General features: G+C 42.2%; 1 protein-coding gene across 3 annotated transcripts in view; it reads left to right on the forward strand.

Moving 5' to 3' along the window:
• LOC121161226 (tripartite motif-containing protein 26-like) overlaps positions 1-18931 on the forward strand; it is a 34895-nt gene extending 15964 nt beyond the window's left edge. Inside the window, exons 1-8 of one of the 3 annotated variants that reach the window (XM_040987529.1) lie at positions 7839-8206; positions 8291-8521; positions 11602-11697; positions 11898-12128; positions 13004-13026; positions 16371-16486; positions 17519-17551; positions 17971-18931. In XM_040987529.1, the coding sequence (XP_040843463.1) occupies positions 8075-8206; positions 8291-8521; positions 11602-11697; positions 11898-12128; positions 13004-13026; positions 16371-16486; positions 17519-17551; positions 17971-18662 (1554 nt within the window). In that variant the 5' untranslated portion in view covers positions 7839-8074 and the 3' untranslated portion in view covers positions 18663-18931. Of the gene's footprint in view, positions 1-7837; positions 8522-11601; positions 11698-11897; positions 12129-13003; positions 13027-16370; positions 16487-17518; positions 17552-17970 lie in introns of those variants that run through there. The other 2 variants (XM_040987528.1, XM_040987530.1) reach the window with 2 other exon arrangements.
• Positions 18932-20875: the final 1944 nt, after the last annotated feature.

The raw sequence follows: 20875 nt of genomic DNA on the forward strand, positions 1-20875 counted from the left end.
CACACTTCACCAACAATGATCAGTTTTTGATTGTTGACTATTTTGTGATTTTTTTATTTCAGGGAATGTATAGTAACTGTGTAATGGAGACTATTATATTCAGATGTGAGGATACAATGCAGTATGCATCTCTACTTCCAGATCAAAAATGGACTTCCACTGAAACAAATATATTTTGACAATAGTAATGATGGATTCTTTCAATTCCCATGCCCACAATGGTGGACTTATGACTGTTTGTGAGGAATGATACTGTTTATGGGAGAAATTACTGGAAGAGGGAGGGGCTTAGGGGGTAGAGGAAATTGAAGAGCACATGGAACTGTATCGTAAAATAATAATAAAAATACAAAATAAGAAGAGGGAAATATACACACAAATCTTCACACATGAAAAAATAGATGTAGTAACCACCATTTGTTTTTTAACTTGAGAGACAAAGAAAGACAGCCTAAAATACATATTCTCTTCAACATTTTGAAAAAATTTGAGAGGAATTAATATCCATTCTTCTTTGAATGTTTGATCAAGTTTACCCATGAAGATTTTTTTATGACTCATTTTTGATCATTGATTCAATCGCTTTGTGACAGGTCTGGTGACATTTTTATTTCTTTTTCAAATGAACTTGATAATTCTAAGAGGAGGAATTTCTTGATGTCTTCTAGATTACCTAGCTTTTTGACATAAAATCACTATTTTTATAAAAGATTTTTTTTATTGGAAAGTCAGATATGCAAATAGGAGGAGAGACAGAGAGGAAGATGTTCTGTCCTCTGATTCATTCCCCAAGCAGCTGCAAGGGCTGGAGATGCACCATCCAAAGCGAGGAGCCAGGAACTTCCTCCAGATCTCCTGCATGGGTGCAGGATCCCAAGGCTTTGGGCAATCCTGGACTGTTTTCCAGGCCACAAGCAGGGAGCTGGATGGGGAGCTGGCTGCTGGAATTAGAACCAGCACCCATGTGAGATCATGGCACATGCAAGGCAAGGACTCTAGCCGTTAGGTTACTGTGCAGGCAGCCATTAAACCACTCTTGCAAGATAGATAGCTAGTAATGTCCCCATTTTCACTTTGGACCACAGTTGTGTCTTTTAATTTTTTTTTTTTTTTTTTTTGCCAGTTTGGCTTAAGGCTTATCAATCTTGTTCATCTTTTCAAAGAACTGTTTTGATTACATTGATTTTTTCTCTATTGTTTTTATACTAGCCATTTTGTTTGTGGTCCAATCTTTGTTTAAGCATTATTTTGATTTGAAAGACAGAGGGACAGCGACAGAAAGCAATCTTCGATCCACTAAACCAAGTTCCTTCTCTTAAACCCTACCCCCCAGGAGCTTGACCCTCAACTCAGTTCTCCTAATGGCATTAGCTGGAAGCTAGAATTGGAAGCAGAGGAGTGTTAGAGGTGAGGACCCCTCCAGCACTCTGATAGTGGGTGGGCCCCAGGATTCTCCTTTTTATTTTTAAATTTTTAGTGCTTTAAAATTTACAGTTAGAAGAGTAGGCATTTAGTCTAGCAATTCGATTTGATTCCCAGCTTCAGCTCCTGATTCTAACTTTCTGCCAGTGCAAACCCTGGGAGGCAACAGCTCATGGCTCAAGTATTTGGGTCTTACACCTTCTTGAAGACCTGGGTTGAGTTCCAGGCTTCTGCTCTCGTGAGGGTGTTTGAGAATGAACCACTGTATAGGCATGCTCTCTCTCCTCTACCACTCAAATTTTACAAAAAAACAAAAAAGTATTTTAAACTTGATTTTGTTACTTTTTAAATTTCATTTTCCATGAAGTTTTCAGCATTTCCTTGTGTTCCATCTTTGACCACATATTTGATATTGGAAAACTTCACTTTTGTCCCCACTAATTGGCTGCATGTTGTCATCAGACATTGGTAGTCTGAGATTTTTTTTTTAACGATTTATTTATTTTTATTGGAAAGTCAGATATACAGAGGGGCAGTCTGGCCCAAAAAAGGTTATTAATGTCTCACATATTCTTTGGGGGAAAAAAAATACATGGCAAGAATTCTAGCATACTAACGGATATGGCTGTCAACCAGTTTTAGCACATGGCTGGGCATGTGTCCCAGTTCATTCACCTTGCTCTCCCGCCCTGATACCTCATTTATGCCCCCTGAGTCTTACATTACAAGTTCGGCTACAGCTCCTATAGCCTTCACTGTGTATCCCTCTAAGTCCTCCCATATTGGATGTTAAATAGCTTTGAGCAGTTCTGAGAATCTGAGGGGTTCACAACAAATGCCTGTAAGACATCTCCAAAAGTGCTATGGGAGTGAACTAGGGATCTTAAATATAAACTGCAATAGATGGTGTGAATTTCAGAAGCACCTACTCATCTAGATGGCCAAGGGCCAGACATCCTCCCCTTTGCGTCACAGGAATCTGTGGTCCTGCTGGGAACATGGCTCTGGGTTGCCAGGCAACTAGGCTGAGCTTCCCAGCAGGCCCCCAGGGACTGCACGGTTGGAGGCCGCCATCTTAGGCAGTTGTCTTTGCCTGCCTGATGGCTTTGTGCTCAACTGACTTGTAAAATGGGACTACAGCGCCTTTGAGAACTTCCTCCCAGAAATGTTGAACCTTGCAGCACGGAACAAACAGAAAATTATTATAAAAGCATTCGTAGCCCCCCCCCCCCCCATCCACCTGGCACAACTGCTGGTGGTGGTGACCTGGGCGGGAGCAGTCAGAAGGTAGACTTGCAGGTGGCACGCAGGGCAACGGCTGCTGGCCTTGGACTGCCTGCATACAGGATTCCCGGAGGGGTCCCAAGGTGAGACGGGTTTGGGGAGGTGTCCCAAGGTGAGACGGGCGGCCTGGATGCTGGAGGCGCAGAGGACAGCGGGATTGATGAGGGGATACTGGCGCAGCCACAGTTGCTGCATGGCTCAGTGCTGCAGAGCTGGGTCGCCAGTCATCAGACCGGTAGGGACGCATCGGAGAGGAGTGCGGGGCCTGGCCAAGCATTTTGGAAGTGCCAGGAGCTGACACAGGACAGAAAGAGACAAGAGGGCAGCCTTGAATGCCTGGGGTCACAGATAATGACTAAAACAAGAACAGGAGTCCTGATTGTATGGTGTGCAAATAATAACCAGTATTCTCTAGGACATTTAGCTTTGTGAGAGTAGTTTTTCATAAATTTACCTGATTACATTTAATCCTTTCTACAGTCCACTGGAATTTGGGGGATGATTATTAGTGTTATTGTTGTCACCACCCTTTATTGGGGTTTGGCGAGCTGTGGGGAAATCAGAGATGAATTAAAGCCAAATGTTGGGACTGGCACAGTAACCTAATGACTGAAGTCCTCGCCTTGCATGCGCCAGGATCCCGTATGAGCACTGGTTCTAATTTCAGCAGTCCTGCTTCCCATCCAGCTCCCTGCTTGTGGCCTGGGAAAACAGTCCAGGATTGCCCAAAGCCTTGGGATCCTGCACCCATGCAGGAGACCTGGAAGAGGCTCCAAGCCGTTGCATCCACTTGGGGAGTGAATCAGTGGAGGAAGATCTTCCTCTCTGTCTCTCCTCCTATTTGTATATCTGACTTTCCAATAAAAATAAATGAATCCTTAAAAAAAAAAGTCAGCAAGTGCCTATGCCAACCTGGGAATTCCTTCAGGTCTGCTGTTGAGTATATCTTAGGGCCTTGGGTATTGCTGTCTTCACAAGTTGTCGTAAGAGCAACCCTTCTATGGCCTACATGTTACTTCTCCTGGTTTATTGGGAAGGGCCCAAGGGTCCTTGGGAGTCACCCAGTGAATTCAGTGCTAGCTGATAGTGTTACCTGAGGACACCTCCACACCAGGCTTTTAAAGTTCAGTCACCTATGGTGCTATGTAACATTTAAGAGAGATGTACCTTAGAAGTGTACCCAACAATGGAAAGAAAACCAAAGAAATGAAGTTGAATGTGGGGATGAGAGAATTAAGGAGGAACAAAACGTGGAGGTCATCCTCCCTGGGTACCCTAAATCCAGGCAAACTTTGTGAGTAGTTAACCCAGGGTTGAGATGGACTTGCGGGAAGGGACATGCCCGATCTGAGATCTGGCTACAACCCCTAGCCTTTGCATTTTTAAACATTTTGTTTATTAGAAAGGCAGTTATAAAGAGGGAAAAAGAGAATGTTCCATCTATAGCTTAACCTGTTTTGTCACTGTGCTGCCCCTGTGGGATGATTTTGATGCCGTATCAACTCTGCCATTTTTCTAGCACTGGTATAACTCTTGAGCCCACCATTCTGTTGGAGCTATCGACTCCATGTGGACTTTTGTTGAAGATCAGACAAGGGGAGTGTTTTCCTAGGTATGTGAGTTTGTGTTCTGTCTTGGGTCTGTATTTTTGTTTTTCATCAATTGTTTAAGCCCATGCTGGTTGCTCTTGCCTCACTGGAGCTGCTCTGATAGCTTGAAGGTGACTGAACTGGATGATGTTTCAGATGAGAGCCAAACATTTTGCTGTGGATGATATTCTCCTTCATGCTCTCACTGAGGAGATATGACAAGAAGGTGGTGATGCTGTTCTCAGCTTCCCAAAGGACAGGGGCACCAATGTTCCACACTCCAAGACCCAACTCTGCTAGCCCTCGGTTAAGTATGGCCACAGGAACCAGTAGATAGGAAGAAAGTTGTGGAGAAGGGTACAAGCATGAGACTGTACTCTTGGTGATGGAAGGTAAAGAAAGAGGATATTGTTGGAAATAACCTTCTGGATAGAAAGAAAAAATGAGGTAAATGTGTTGTAGATATTTTGTGGAAGGTGAATGCTGTGTAAAATGAGGATGGATGATTGAAATGAAGTAGCAAGCCTTGAGACAAGGGGCCTCCAGAGCAGCATATGCAAAGATGACTTCTTCCCAAGGGTGCAGGTGCCCAGCAGGCAGAGCCGATGAGAGCCCTCAAGCCAAGCAAGGATATAAGGGCAAGTATTTATACCATTTCTAAATGTGCTTGTCTAGCCCTTCATACCCATGTGCGCATTTGGAAGCAGAAACACTTCTTCACCATAGGTAGGTCCCTTATCAGATATCATCAGAGATCAATTGTTACCATTCAGTGTCTCTTCTCAGGGAAGCAGCCAGGATACACCACAAGGGACATCGAAAGGGGAAAGGAGAAATGGGTGAGGGCAATCGATCCGCAGATCTTGCAGCCAAAATGGCAGCCAGGAAGCTCCCCTCCCTGAAAGTAGAAGCTGTTTTAATCTGGGAGGACTCCCTTGTGAGGGGTGAGCCCCTAACATTGCCCTAGTGACTTGAAGTGGGCACTTACCAAGGAATACAACCTTTATCCTTCAGGATGAATTGTAGTTTGAGGAAATTTTGATTCTCACCAGCTAAGCCGGAGTTAAAGCTCAAATCTTTCTCAGTTTATGAGTAAATGCTCTGCATCAAGGAAAAATTTTGACAGATGAGGGGATAGGGGGCAAGAAAATGATGATGGACTAAAAGAAAAGAAAAAAAAAGAAGAAAACCTCTAGCTCCCATAGGAAATTTGGTTTTAGAGAAGTTAAAGGCTATTGTTTCGTGGTACACGTTTGTGAACTAGCTTACTTCCTATACAAGATAACTGACTATGGATTAAAATATTTCTGATAGCGCTCCATCATTCTGACATCACATTTCTGTAGAAACCTACTGCTTGCAAGACAGGTTGTCTCCAATGTTTTGGAAGAATCAAGTGCAAACCCACCCAATAGCAGCAGTTCTAACAGACTCCTTTGAACAGGAAGAGGTGGGGAGGAAAGATGGAATGAACATGTGGATGGGATGGTTGGGCTGATTTAAGATTGTTGTTAATACAACAGAGTCACTGGTGCTAAGCCTTTGCCTGTAGCACTGGCATCTCATAAGAGTGCCAAGTTGAGTCCTGACTACTGCATTTCCCATCCAGTTCCCTGCTTGTACCCTGGGAAAGTAGCAGGGATAACTCAAGTTTTTGGACTCTAGCACACATGTGGGAGACATGGAAGAAGCTCCTGGCTCCTAGTTTTGTACCAACTCAGCTCTGGTGACTGTGGCCATTTGGGGAGTGAGCCAGCAGATGGAAGATCTGTCTGTCTTTCCTTCTTAACCTCCGCATTTCAAATAAAAATAAAATATTTTTTTAATACACCAGAGTTTGTAATAAAAGTTCCTTTCCTTACAATAGTTTTCTGTGTCTGTCTGTCTGTCTGCTGAACCTGGGTGTCACGGGGAATAGTGAGCCCACCAAGCCTGGGGCTGGAAGGGTGCCTCAAGGCCCCAGAGAATGAGCATCCCTTCTGTTCTTCTGGCTCCTTGGAGAGGAAGAGCAAGAAAAAAGATGAATGCATGTGAGACAAGTTCCTTTGTGACTGCGCATAAAGGCACAGGGGAACAATATTTGTACAAAGTTAGCATTTACTTTTAAATGCCCAGTAGAATTCACTAGTAAAGACATGGGCCTGTAGTTTTCTTTGTGTAAGTTTTAACTAGACTTTCAATTTAGTTTAATGCTTATTTTCCTACTATCTTGTGGCCTCTGTGGTTTCCAGCTGAGAGATCTATCAGAATTTCAGTTATTATGCCCTTGATGTGAAACGCTGTTTTCTTCTTTCTGCCTTCAACATTTCTGTTTTCTGTTTCAGTCTGTATTAGTCTGTAGTGAATTGAGTTTGATATATCTGATGTGGTTTTCCTTGAAGTTACTTTGTTTGGTATTAATATCTTGGCATAAATCTGTCTTTTGCCCTATTTGGGAGGCCATTGACCATTCATTAATATTCATTCAACAGCTTCTTTCTCCTTTCCTGGCACTCTAAGCTGTGCATGTTGGACTTCTTGAGATTGTTCCAGAAGCCACCAGGTCCCTGCTTTTGTTTTTGTGGGGTTTTTTTCCTGCTTTATACCCTTAGATTGGATAATTCTTATTACATGAGCTTTAAGTTTCATGTATCTCTTCTCTTTTATCTCCTTTCTGCTTTTGAGATAACACAGTAAAAATGTTTTCTCAAATATTATATTATTCATCTCATTGACCAGATGTGGAGATGGCAGTGTGAGGGTTAGTGACAAAGTTGTAGTGATTGAGACCAATTGTTTTCCAAAGTGCAGGTTACTGTGCCTTGTATGATAATATCACATTTTTCTTTAATTCTAACATCTTAAAAGTGGATAATAATTTTGAAATCAGAACATGATACAAATAATGAAGAGTAAATAGTAGTCATTTTTCTGTATGTTTGTGTGTACAAAAGAGACTGAGATGTGAATGAATCTCTTACTGAGAAGTTTCAACAATGTTTAAAAAATAGTTTAAACTGTGATAATGAGATGTCTCAGAATGAATAGTATACCTGTGGTTGACCACAGATATTTCTAATGCATAATTCTTTTGTTATTAGATGAATTTTAGAATGCAGCTATAAATGTTGTAATTCTTATTTTCCATTGCAGGAAACTTAAATATATATACACAATTGGAAAGGCAGATTTACAGAACGAAGGAGAAATAGAGAAATATCTTCCATCCACTGGTTCACTCCCCAAATGGCCACAACAGCCAGAGCTGAGCAGATCAGGAGTCAGGAGCCTCTTCCAGGTCTCCCACATGGTGTAGGGTCCCAAGGCTTTGGGTCACCTTCCATTGTTTACCCAGGCCATAAGCAGGGAGCTGGATGAGAAATGAAGTAGCCAGAACAAGAACTGAAACTTTTTTTTTTTATTGAGCTGAATTAAGAGCTCAGCAATATGCTCTTTGGACCATTTTGCAAATTTATTCTTTCATAACCTGAGTAAGTACCTCCACTTAATTAGATCTCTGAGCTCACTTCGAGCTATGGTTTCACTTTGAAACGTTTTTAGCAGAACTAGCTGCTTGATATTAACACCCATCTAATCCTGTAGGCAAGGAACCTTTTCTGATTAGTGCCCTAGAATGAAACTAAATTTTTGAGGGAAAAGTTAGAATAGTCTGAACATAACACTCTTTTTCTCCTAGTCCCGTGTAGACATTTGTGAAATTCACAACTTCCTTTTTCTCTTTATGTCTTCCTAGCAAGTGAGTCTCACTGTGCAGGGGAGTTCTGCAGACCCCAAGCTGGATGATCATGGCTGCTGCCTCCCTGCTGAGGAACCTGGAGGATGAGATGTTGTGCTCCATCTGCCTAGACTTCTTGAAGGATCCAGTGACCATCGACTGTGGTCACGTCTTCTGCTACCTCTGCATCATTAAGGTCTGTGAGTCTTCAAAGCACGCACTACATTGTTCTCTCTGCAAGTTAGCTTTTAAGAAAGAGAACATCCGCCACGTGTGGCAGATGGCCAGCCTGGTGGAGAACATCTGGAGAATGAAGATAGATGAGGAGCAAAACACCCAAGAAGAAAGACCCCCAGAGCAGCAAGCAGAAAAGCTGTGCAGGCGACATCTGGAGAAGCTGCATTACTACTGCAAGGACGACAAGCAGATCCTATGCGTGTTGTGCCGCGAGTCCTGGGAGCACAGGCACCACACTGCCATTCTCTTGGAGAAAGCTGCACAACCTTTTCGGGTGAGGATCCCCTGCTCTGCCCTTGTAACCCTGAAAAGCTCTGAATTTTCAGAATAAGGTCAATTTTTTTAAAGGTGCAATTTTCATATATAATTTTTAAAAGATTTATTTATTTTTACTAGAAAGGCAGATATATAGAGAAGGAGATATAGAAAGATCTTCTATCTCCTTATTTCACTCCCCAAGTGACCACAGCGCCCAGAGCTAAGCTGATCCAACGCCAGGAGCTTCTTCCAGGTCTCCCACACGGGTGCAAGGTCCCAAGGCTTTGGACCATCCTTCAGTGCTTTCACAGGCTACAAGCAGGAAGCTAGATGGAAAGTGGAGCAGCTGGGATATGAACTGGTATCCATATGGGATCTTGAGCATGCAAGGCAAATATTTAACCATTAGATTATCATACTGGGTCCAGAATATGACTTTTTAAGTTGGGGGTAGAATATACCTGTGAAACCATCACCACTGTCAAAGCCATACATGTATCCATCATGACCCAGAGTCTCCTCTCACACCCTTTTTTGTATGATTTCTTTCCATGTGTGTATGGTAGCAGCACTTAAGATGCCCTTTTTGCAAATGTTCAGTCTGCAATATAGAAATATTAATCATAGGTATAGTGCTTTAGAGTAGATTTCCAGAACTGACCTGTATAACGGAAACTCTGGTCCCTCTTTCACCTCCCTGTTTCTCTACTCAGTAGCCTCTGGCATCCACCACTCTGTCATAGAAGCTCCACTATTTCAGAACCTCGTGCAAGTCAGATCATACAGTATGTGTCTGTCTTATTTCACTAAGTACTGTCTTCTAGGTTCATCTGCATGGTCAAAATGACAGGATTCCCTTCCTTTAAAGGGTGGATAATATTTCACTATTTGTGTAGACCACATTTTATTTATTCATTGATCCATTGCTGGACATTTAGCTTGTTTCCACAGGTTTGTTACGAGAAAAATGTTGCACTGAACATGGCATGTAGATCTCTCTTTGAGATCCCAAATTACTTTTGAATAAATGCTCAGAAATAGAATTTCTGGATCATACAGTAATTACATTTTTAATTTTTTGAGGAGCCTCTGTTTTGTTTTTGTAAGGATCCTCAGTTTGTGTTCCCACCAGCTGTCCAACTGTGCATCAAGGTTTCCTGTCTGCATCCTCACCTCACTTGTGCTGTTTTAATTTGTAAGTGTAAACATCACAACAGGGATGAGTTGATGGGCCAGATGCTTTAATATGAAAGTTCGCGGTAAACTGCCACTCTGACTTTCGTTTAAAAAAACAAAAACATGATTTGTTTCTGTATCAGTTTATGGCAGTCCCATTGCCTTGCCATTTTGATTTCCAAGGCATTCAGACCAAAACTCAACCAGCAAAAGAGGATACCAGTATTACTGCTGTTTCTCAGCATTGACAGAGTACTTAAAAAAGATTGTGAAAGTTTTGATTTTTTTTTTTCTTGAAGATGTACTTGTTTAACTAAAAGGCAGAATTACACAGAAAGGGAGAGATCTTTCATTTACTGGTTCACTTCCCAAGTGGCCATAACACTGGGGGGCTGAGACAGACCAAAGCCAGGAGCTAGGAACACTGAATCTTCCAAACGCATGATGAGGACCAAATACTTGGGTTATCTGCTGCAGTTTTCCAAGGCGCATAAGCAGGGAGCAAGATGGGAAGCGGAGCAGCCAGACTCAAAGAGCCACTCACGGAATCCTGACATTGAAGGTGGTAACTTAGTCTGCTGGACCACAATGCCAGTCCACAAACTAAAACTCGAAAAGTTTATTTTTGTTGTGGAAGGGAAACCTTTGAAACCTATGCACTTTCTTCTCATAAATGTATATTTTAATTGCTTTTGTTTTAAAGAATATTTATTTATTTATTTTAAAGTCAGAAGTAAAGAAGAGAGATTTTCCACCAGCTAGTTCACTCTTCAGATGGTCACATGGCCAGTGCTCGGCCAAGCTATATGGCCAGGAGCCAGGAGCTTCATTTGGGTCTCCCACATTGGTGGCAGCAGCCCAAAATCTAGGGCTGTCTTCCACTGTTCTTCCCAGGCCATTAGCAGGAAGCTACAGTAGAAGTTGGAGAAGCCAAGACATGAACTGAGACCCATCTGGGATACTTGTATCATAGGCGGTTTTACTCACCATGCCACAATGCTGGTTCCATAAATATGTGTCTTCTATGTATTTTTTGAGGACCCTTCTTGATGGAAATTGTGCCTTCTCCTGTGAATAACTTTTGTAGAAATATTTTTGAGTATATCATATCTTTTATAAAATCTCCATTATTAATTTTCTTTAATAACCTAATAATAAGAGAAATGTTACATTCTCTGGGGATACTAGACAGGTCTTTTTTGTAAAGTTATATTTTTAAAGATTTATTTATTTTTATTGGAAAAGCAGTTATACAGAGAGAATGAGATAGAGAGAACTGGCACCCATATGGGATCCTGGTGCATGCAAGGCAAGGACTTTAGCCACCAGACTACCATGCTGGGCCCTAGAATGTTTTCTCCTATTTTCTAATAAGAATTGCATTAACATGTCCCTTTTCTCCTTGACTGACAAAAGTCTTAAAGCAGATTTAGTCATTCTTTCAGCAATTCAGGATTAGTCTTCTCTTTTCATATTGACTTTTAAAGTATAATTTTGATGAAAAAGGAAAATATTAGTAAATACATATGTGTGTTTGGGGATACTCAAAAAATTTATGGGAAGTGTATATTATAAAAATATGACATATGAATTTCTGAGAACTTTTACACCAAAATAACTTGTTTTTACATTCTATTTTCCACAATTTTTTAAAGTATTCTCATAAGAACTATAGCATAAGTCTCAATGGTTGAGTAATAATACATTATTACTATTTTATCTCACTTCTAGACAATTGCTCTAAGCCAGTGCATCTCTCATTTTGTTTCTTCATCATTAATTAGAAGGGAAATTGTAATTTTTGCTATACACTATAAGGTTAAACATTGTCTAGTTTCATCCTGGAGTCTCTTCGTGTGCCCTTTTTTATTGAGGTCATTTCTACCTTGAGTTTGAAATTATTTATGTATATTTCCATAGGGTAAAATTCTAAGCCATCTGAAGGTACTGAAGGGAGACAGGGATAGAATTCAGAATTTTCAATCTACAGGACAGGATGAAATTCAAGCCCTGCTGGTGAGTTTTGAGTTTAGAGAGAATGTTGTGTGTGCATGGGAGTGGGGTCAGGGTGTGTGTGTGCTGAGGCTGGGGGAAGGAGGGTAATGGATAAAATTCTTATTCTAAACATATCCCCAGAAAATCTCAACTCTCTGGTGCTTGCTAACTTTCCAGAAAAAAAAAAGTATTGTCTTTTTCTCTTTCCGAATTTACTGTAGACAAAATTCCAGAACTACAAGCAAGACATTGCTACAGTGTTTGAACTGAGCCATCAGTTCTTGAGAGAAAAGGAGCAGTGTCTCCTGGAGTGGCTGGTGAGACTGGAGCAAGAGCTCACTGAAGGGAGGGACAGCTGTGTCACCAAAGGCTTAGAGGAAGTGGTCCGGCTCGGGACTCTGATCTCTGAGTTGGAGAAGAAGGCTCGGCAGCCAGCCCTCGAACTTCTGCAGGTGAGGCATTAGCCAAACCGCATCTGAACCCTTTTGCTCCAAGCTGTAGTGTTTTCTCAAGAGAGACAAAATTTTATTCTCGTTTTCTGAGTTCTTTAACAAATCCATCAGCCAGCCAATAGACTTGAAGCCCTTGCAGTGGGCAAGGGACTATAACATGTAACCATATACTAAAGCATCAAGGTATGTATGAATAATTGAATGCTAAATCTTGTGACCTGACTGGAAGCCACGGGAATTCTAGGAAAGTTAGAATTTAATCAAGAAAATTTTAACACAAGAATAAGCTCTTCATGTTAGCCTTGAAGAAAATGTATGGATTTGGATTATCAGAAAGGAAGAGCTGAACAGAAAGGAAGTTGAATCAGAAAGAAAGAGGGAAATGGATTGGTTAGAATGAGGTAAATGAACGTGATGATAAACTGGGTGGATGTGGGCAGGGGGATGTGGGTACAAAGAAAGCTAGGGACGGAAAGGTGGTAGGAATACAGGAAGGAGCCATGTGAGCAGGGTGAAAGGAGCTACCTCTCTGGTAGAACGAGTTACCGGGAAGATGCCAGAGCTCGAATGGGACTCAGTGGAACAGAAGCCTTCCAAGGCTGCCTGAGATTTCAGTCTTGACTTGCTAGACAGAGGGAGATTCTTAGCAGATTGTGTGTAACTGACGAGGTTTCCTAGGGATCTAGTGCTCAGGAGAGGGTAGGAGGGAGGGGCATGGTCCCTTGCAAGCTGGTCCTATGGGGCACAGCAGAGCAGGCTCCGTCAGAACAGCGTCCTCTGCAGTCTGTGACCGCTTGCTGCTGAGCCCATCAGGGACTGGTGAGGGCTCCCTCCTGAGAACCTGATTGTTTTGACAGTCTGTCCTCTTCTTTCAGGACCCAAGTGACATATCAAGCAGGTAAATGCATCTTACATTTTTTAAAAAATACTTATGATATCCCCTTGTTTTCTCTCTCTTTATTTTTTACGTTTGACAAGAACTGGAAAAGGGGTTCCTGGTAGGATAGTTGAAAAGGCATTTCGTGAAATATGGGTAGGGTGCTGGGAAAAGTTTTCATGAAATTTATGTGAGGATGGCAGTGAGTTAAGAGAAATGAAATGGCAGATTGTAAAAGAGTATTGGAAAAAATGTAAAACTCTGAAACCGGTTTCCTTTCATACTATCCTTTCCCTTAGGGTTCCCAGGTGCTTCTGACCACAGTTTCCTCTGTTAAGCACATTATATTATCAGATTGTCCTCCGTGCTCAGCAGTGATGATTTCCTGTGCTCTGCCTGCTCACAGGGCGGAAACACACACACACACACACACACACACGTACAGGGCACAGGATTCATGAAGTCTCTGGTACTGGGTCTGAGGAAATATATGTTAACACTTAACATGAGCAGTTTTCAAGCTTACAGCCACATGATATTCAGGAGCTTTGGACACATTCAAAAAGTCAGGCTTTTTTTTAAAAAAGATGTATTTATTTTAACTGAAAGGCAGAATTACAAAGAAGGAGAGAGAGAGAGAGAAAACCTTCCATCTGCTGATTCACTCCCCAGATGGCTTCAATGTCCAGCGCAGAGCAGATTTGAAGCCAGGATTTTGTTTCAGAGGTTCCCACATGGGTGCAGAGGCCAAGGGACTTGGGCCATCCTCTGCTGCTTTCCCAAGCAAGGAGCTGGATGGAAAATGGAGCAGTGCCAGTGTCAAAAGACAGGAGTTTTGATTATCCACCCTTCATCTTTGGAGACATCCCGGGCTCTTGAAGCATTTGGTCTGTGGAAGCAAATGGGTAGAAAGGAAAGGAATGAGCTGCCTTACCAGATCCTGACTGGGGACACTGGGCAGCCATGTCACAGATGAGCAATTAAGGAATGAGGCCAACACAGAATGAGTAATACTTCTTGCCTGACCTATTTTGTCTGATAAAGTTACTGTAGTTCTCTTTCTATTCTTTATTTCTGAATCTGTATTTTCTATGTCTCTCATAAACAATTTGTTTTGTTTTTAGTAAATACATTCTGATGGCTTTTATTTAATAGGAATATTTAGTATGTATATCTTTTAGAAAATTGCCATTTCACCTGCATTTTTAAAGTTTTTTGCATAGGCAAAATTATATACCTAAATGTGTGAATTTTTCTTATGTATAAATACTTTTTATTTTGTGAATTTCTACTTTTATATCATTTGCTTTCTGCCATTTTTTGTTTCTTTGTTTTTTAGAATTTATTTACGTGAAAGGCAGAGTTACAGAAAGAGGAGAGACAGCGAGAGAGCAAAGTCTTTCACCCTCTGGTTTGCTCCCCAAATGGCCACAATGGCCAGAGCTGAGTTGATCTGAAGCCAGAAGCCAGAGGCCAGGAGCTTCGTCCAGGTCTCCCACATGGGTGCAGGGCTCTAAGAACTTGAGGCATTCTCTGCTGCTTTCCCAGGTATATTAGCAGAGAGCTGGAAAGGAAGTGAATCAGTGAGGACATGAACCGGGGGCTCATAGGGGACGCTAGCTCTGCAAGCAGAGGATTAGCTCAATGCACCACCATACTGGCCCCTATTTTGAACTTTTGAATTTCATTTGTTGTTTAACATGGGATTTAAGGAAATAATTGTCATCAATGCTGCTTTTCAATATAGCTTTTGTTTTGATAGTTTTAAAATCTTGCAATTAAAGTGTTGCTTTCATCTGTTGTTAAAAATCTGCAAAATTTCCATGTTATAAATTTTTATGATTGTTTCAAACACTTGAAAAAGGTGCAGGGTCTAGTATGGTAGCCTAGTGGCTAAAGTCCTCGCCACTAAATTTCATGTTCCAGCTGTTCCCCTTCCCTTCCAGCTCCATCACTGTGGCCTGAGAAGACAGTAGAGGTTGGCCCAGGACCTTGGGATCCTGTACCCACAAGGGAGACCTAAAAGAAGCTCCTAGCTCCTGGATTTGAATGGGCTCAGCTCTGGCCACTGCGACCACTTGCCGAGTGAACCAGCACATGGAAGATCTTTCTGTCTTTCCCTGTCTCTTTCTTGGTTTTCCAATAAAAATCAACAAAATTTAAAAAAAGAAAGAAAATAAATGCAGCCACTGTTTTCTTGAAATAGAATTTCATAGTCTATCTCCAAGATTTTTTCCTTTGTAATTTTGTTTGGTTTTCATACTTGCCTTTTGACTGTTTAGTATGTCCTAGACGGTTTAATGATCCTCTCAGAGAGGTCAGTTACAGACCCGTATAGAAATGTGTTCCAAATTGTAGGTTTGCTTTTTTCTCCTGCCTGATCTTTGAGAATTATATCTTAGTTATAGATTATAACATTTTAGATAACATAAATTACCCTATATTGTTTGAATGTTTTTCTTCTTTGCATTCAAACCCATGTGACAATAAGATCAAGACCTCAGATTTATTTTATTTTGTATTTAGCCTATTTGTTTCTTCCCAGCTTTAATCTCAATTTTAAAATTGAAAACTTCTTTTAAAAATTAAATTCAGGGCCCTGCGCGATAGCACAGTGGTTAAAGTCCTCGCCTTGCACGTGCCAGGATCCCAAATGGGCACCGGTTCTAATCCCAGAGACCCTGCTTCCCATCCAGCTCCCTGCTTCTGGCCTGGGAAAGCAGTGGAGGCTGGCCCAAAGCCTTGGGACCCTGTACCCGTGTGGGAGACCCGGAAGAAGCTCTTGGCTCCTGGCTTCAGATTGGCTCTGCTCTGGCCGTTGCGGCTGCTTGGGGAGTGAATCATTGGATGGAAGATCTTCCTCTCTGACTCCTCCACTCTGTATATCTGCCTTTCCAATTAAAAAAAAAATCTTTTTTAAAATCTTAAAAAATAAATTCAAAGTTTCATCTTTTCATCTTAATTTTCATTTATTTGCTATTCATCTTCAAATAATTTCTTTAAAAATCATAACATTAGTAGCATGTTTTGAAGTACTTCTAAAGCAAAAAGAAAAGAAAAGAAAGAAAGAAAGAAAGAAAGAAAGAAAGAAAGAAAGAAAGAAAGAAAGAAAGAAAGAAAGAAAAGAAAGATGACCCTTTGTTTTAAACATTTTATATAAATGGCATAGTGGGGTATAAGTGGCCCTATCTCAGAGCTGCCTACTTACTCCTTGATACTGGAACTGACGTTTGGAAGCTTTGTGCTTACTCTCTGCCCCTGGGGCCTGTGGTGGGTGTGGCAGGGTGGTTCCCCCGCACATGCGGGGACAGTACAAATGCATGTTTTTCTGCTAGCAATTCCCACTGTGGCTGTACTTTCTCTAGGTATCCCAGGAAGAAGTTCTGGATTGAAAAGCCGATCAATCCTGCAATCAAAAAACAGGCTGAAGAATTTTCAGACAAACTTCTTTCTTTAGAGAAAGGACTCAGAGTCTTCCATGGTAAAGGAATGGATGAAGGGAGGGGTCCGAGCCTGGGGGTTCTGTTTTCTGATATTCCCTTTGATTTTGATTCTGCCTTTGCTGTCGTGCAAAGTCACTCAGGCCAGTCAGAGCGCTGGGAAGGGAATCACAGTCAGTGCAAGCCAGGGAGTCTTTCCACGCAACAGCCGAAAAATGCTGCCAAGACTAAGGAAGAGCTGTTTTTTTGTTTGGTTTGGTTTGTTTTTTGTTTTAAGATTTGTTTATTTTATTGGAAAGGCAGATATACAGAGAGGAAGAGAGACAGAGAGGAAGAGCTTTCATCCGATGATTCACTCCCCAAGTGATTGCGATGGCTAGTGCTGCGTCAATCCAGAGCCAGGAGCCAGGAACTTTCCTTCAGGTCTCCCACGCGGGTGCAGGGTCCCAAGGCTTTGGGCTGTCCTCTGCTTTCCCAGGCCAGAAGCAGGGAGCTGGATGGGAAGCAGGGTCTCTGGGATTAAAACCGGTGCCCATATGGAATCCTGGTGCATTCAAGGCGAGGACCTTAACCATTACGCTATCACACTGGGCCCCCAGAGCTGGTTTAAAAAAAACCAAAATTCATATATAAAAGTAAAGAATACATATATTTAGAGGCTGAGAAAACGGCATGGCAGTTCCCCGCAAAAATCTGAAAATAGAATATGATCTGTTCACCACATTTCTGGATATGTACCCCAAAGAGTTGAAGGCAGAATGCTAATAAGATTTTCATATACCCACATTGTTATCCAATAGCCTACAGGCATAAGCATCCATCTGTAGGTGAATGGATAAGGGAAATACAGTATAACCATGAAGCAGAATCTTGTTTCACCTCAAAAGGGAGGGGAAACCAGATGTGCTCCAACATGGGTAAACCTTGAGGATACTTAATAAATAAAGTAAGCCAGGCATAAGAAGACTACCTAATGTCTGCTTTTAAAATTAGGTTAGCTGACACCAAGAAAATTTGCCCTAGTAATATGCGGTGGTAGAATCTTTCACTGTATTTTTCTCCATTCACTCTAGGAAAGTTGATGAAGGATCTGGAATACAAAACAAGTGAGTATGCGGAAATAAGGGTAGACTTTTTTTCCCCTCAAAGTGAAATTTCCATTTCTTCACTAAGCTCCTTATCATTTCCCTAAACAGCAAGGTCTGTGTCATACCTCTCTGTTATGAACCCTCAGCTTTCAAAACCAGAAACTTTTGGGGTGCTTTCCCCAGATTTAATGATTCCAGTTCCTCTCTCCTTCTCTTCCTGGATGTCATCGTGTTGCCTGTGCCTCTGTATTTCCTTCCCACGTTCTCTCCATTTTCTAGATATGGGAACCACCAGTAGTATGAGCACAAGGTCTAAAGCATTCTTTGTCTTGGTCCCCAGTGGGAGGCTCTCCTCACTGTTAGAAAGGCCCCAGAGCACGCGGGTCAAATGTCCTTTACATATTTTATACCACACTTTTATCCCCTTATCCCTACAGTGAAGATCGTCCTGAATTCTCAGACAGCCAATGGTTACCTGTCAGTGTCTCCAAATGGGAAGAGTATGATATTTACTGGCTCGTGGATGAACAAATGCCAGCATGGCCAGCGCTTTGATCCTGAGCCTGGTGTGCTGGGCAGCAGTGGCTTCACGTGGGGCAAAGTGTACTGGGAAGTCGAAGTGGATAGAATCTGGTGGGGGGCAGAGGAGGAGGAAGAAGCAACGAGGTGCAGAGGCGGGGTCAGGGACATGGTCAGCAATAGCTATTTTAGTGGATTCTTAGGCGTCAATGAGGCATATGGTGCTCCTGGCTATAGAAATGAGCGTGAAGAGTTGGAGCAGAAGTGGCCTCAGGGAAACGGAATATGGCTCAAATTCTGCGTAGTAGGGGTGGCAAGAGAGTCGGTGGTAAGAAGAGGATTTCTCCACTTCAGCCCTGAGGAAGGATTCTGGACTCTGCAGCTGTCTCCAGCTGGGGTCTCTGTGTGTACTGGCTCTGATCCTTTCCAGATTCTGTCCTACTGCCCGAGGCAGATTGGAGTCGCTCTGGATTATGATGGAGGGAAGGTAACCTTTACCAATGCTAGGTCACAAGAAGTCATCTATGAATTCTCAACTTCCTTCTCTGGGAAAATTTTTCCTTTTCTGTGGCTTAACTGCATGAGATCCAGACTTACACTGAGACCCTAAGACATGACCTTTTCATTTTGTTCCCCCTTTCTCTTCTTTTTTCTTTCCCTTGTTCCCCTACATCATTCCTAACTTTTGATCTTGACTAGATCACCCTGACAGGTTTCTTAATATCCTAGGCTGACTAGAGCAGTGTGATAGAGGCATGAGTCTCATGTCCTGTCTGTTTTTGTCCCTAAAGTGGGAATGATAATACTTAATTTCCTTTATCTATAATGAAAAGGTTATAATTTCATTTACATATTTATTAAAATATATGCTTCTATTAATTTGTTTCCTTTGCCTCTTTGATTTAGCCCCTGTCTTCATCTGCCACAGAAACAATTGATGAGAAATACTGGTTTTAGATTTGCAACTCCTGCCACTAATTGTAGTTGACTACAACATCTGAGAGGCAGAGATTTCTGATGATTTGGTTCACTCTCCCAGATGCTTACAACAGCAGAGGTTGGATTCTGCCAAGCTAGGAGCCAGGCACTTAAGCCCTCACTTGCTACCTCTCAAATACATATTAGCAGAAAACTGGAACTCAAACCTAGGCACACCAATTATAGGATGCAGGCATCCCAAGTAGGGTCTCTTTTTTTTAAGCTTCATTTATTTTTATTGGAAAATCAGATATACGGAGAGGAAGAGAAACAGAGAGAAAGCTCATCCATCCGTTGATTCATTCCCTAAGTGGCCATAATGGCTGAAGCTGAGCCAGTCCAAAAGCAAGAGCCAGGAGGTTCATCTGGGTCTCCCATGCTAGTGCCAGGTCTCAAGACTTTGGGCTGTCCTCTATTGCTTTCCCAGGCCACAAGCAGGGAGCTGGACAAGAAGCAGGGCTGCCGGGACATGAACCGGCATTCATATGGGATCCCCACATGTGCAAGGCAAGTACCTTAGCCTTTAAGTTACCACACTGAGCCCCAAGTAGGATCTTAACTGCTAGACCAAATCCATACTGCTCCCTTCCTCTGATTTTAAAACCATTAATGGCATGTTGGGATCATCACTCTAAGGCCTCTTTTAATCCTAATTCGCTCCAAAAGATCCCACCTCCTGATATTACTAACATATGAATCAGAGGATTAATTTTCAATGCATGAACTTTTGAAGAACATAATCAAACCATAACTTGGAGAAGTACACTCTAATAATGCAGTTGTAAATGGATGTTTTATTGAAAAGTAAAACCAAACAAATCAAAATCTCTATCAGTATAAGGAAGTAGAAGTATACTGCCAACACAGTATGCTCCAATGTTTGATATTGCAGGGTTGAAGCAATTTACAACCACATTTTTCACATAACAGAGCAATTGTAACTAGTACATTTTAAGTGTTTAACAGTGCAGGTTCAGTATATTGTAGGATGCAAGAGAACAACTTTTATGGGTTAAGAATCCAGATGCCAGCCCCGGCACAATAACCTAGTGGCTAAGTCCTCGCCTTGCATGCACCAGGATCCCATAAGGGCACCAGTTCATATCCTGACTGCTCCATTTCCCATCTAGCTCCCTGTTTGTGGCGTAGGACAGCAGTGGAAGATGATCCAAAGCCTTGGGATCCTGCACCCACATGAAGATCCGGAGGAAGCTCCTGGCTCCTGGCTTCGGATAAGCTCAGGCTTTCCGTCTGATGATTCATTCCCCAAGCGGCCATAATGGCTGGAACTGAGCCAATCCGAAGCCAGAAGCCTCTGCTGGGTCTCCCACGTAGGTGCAGGGTCCTTAGGCTTTTGGCCTTCCTTTGCTTTCCCAGGCCACAAGCAAGGACCTGGATGGAAGCGGGGCTGCCAGGATAAGAACCGGCACCCATATAATGAGATCCCGATGCATTCAAGATGACGACTTTAATCACTACGCTACCGTGCCTGGACTCATGGAAAAGCATATTTACAGAGAGGAGAGACTGGGAGTATGATCTTCCATTGCCTGGTTCACTCCTCAAGTGGCTGCAACTGGCAGAGCTGAGCCAATCCAAAGCCAGAAGCCAGAAGCTTCAACTGGGTCTCCCACATGGATTCAGGGTCCCAAAACTTTACACCATCCTTTACTGCTTTCCCAGACCACAGTCGGAACTGGAAGCAGCCAGGATATAACCAGCATTCATATGGGATCCTGGCACAGGCAAGGTGAGGATTGAGCCACTAGGCTATTGTGTCAGGCCCTAGTAACTGGACATTTTAAGAGCAAATTCCTAAGAAAAATATCAGGACACAAAACTTTG

This window comes from Ochotona curzoniae, unplaced genomic scaffold (assembly GCF_017591425.1).
Source record: "Ochotona curzoniae isolate NIBS_2020 unplaced genomic scaffold, NIBS_Ocur_1.0 contig_4751, whole genome shotgun sequence".
NCBI classification, from domain to species: domain Eukaryota; kingdom Metazoa; phylum Chordata; class Mammalia; order Lagomorpha; family Ochotonidae; genus Ochotona; species Ochotona curzoniae.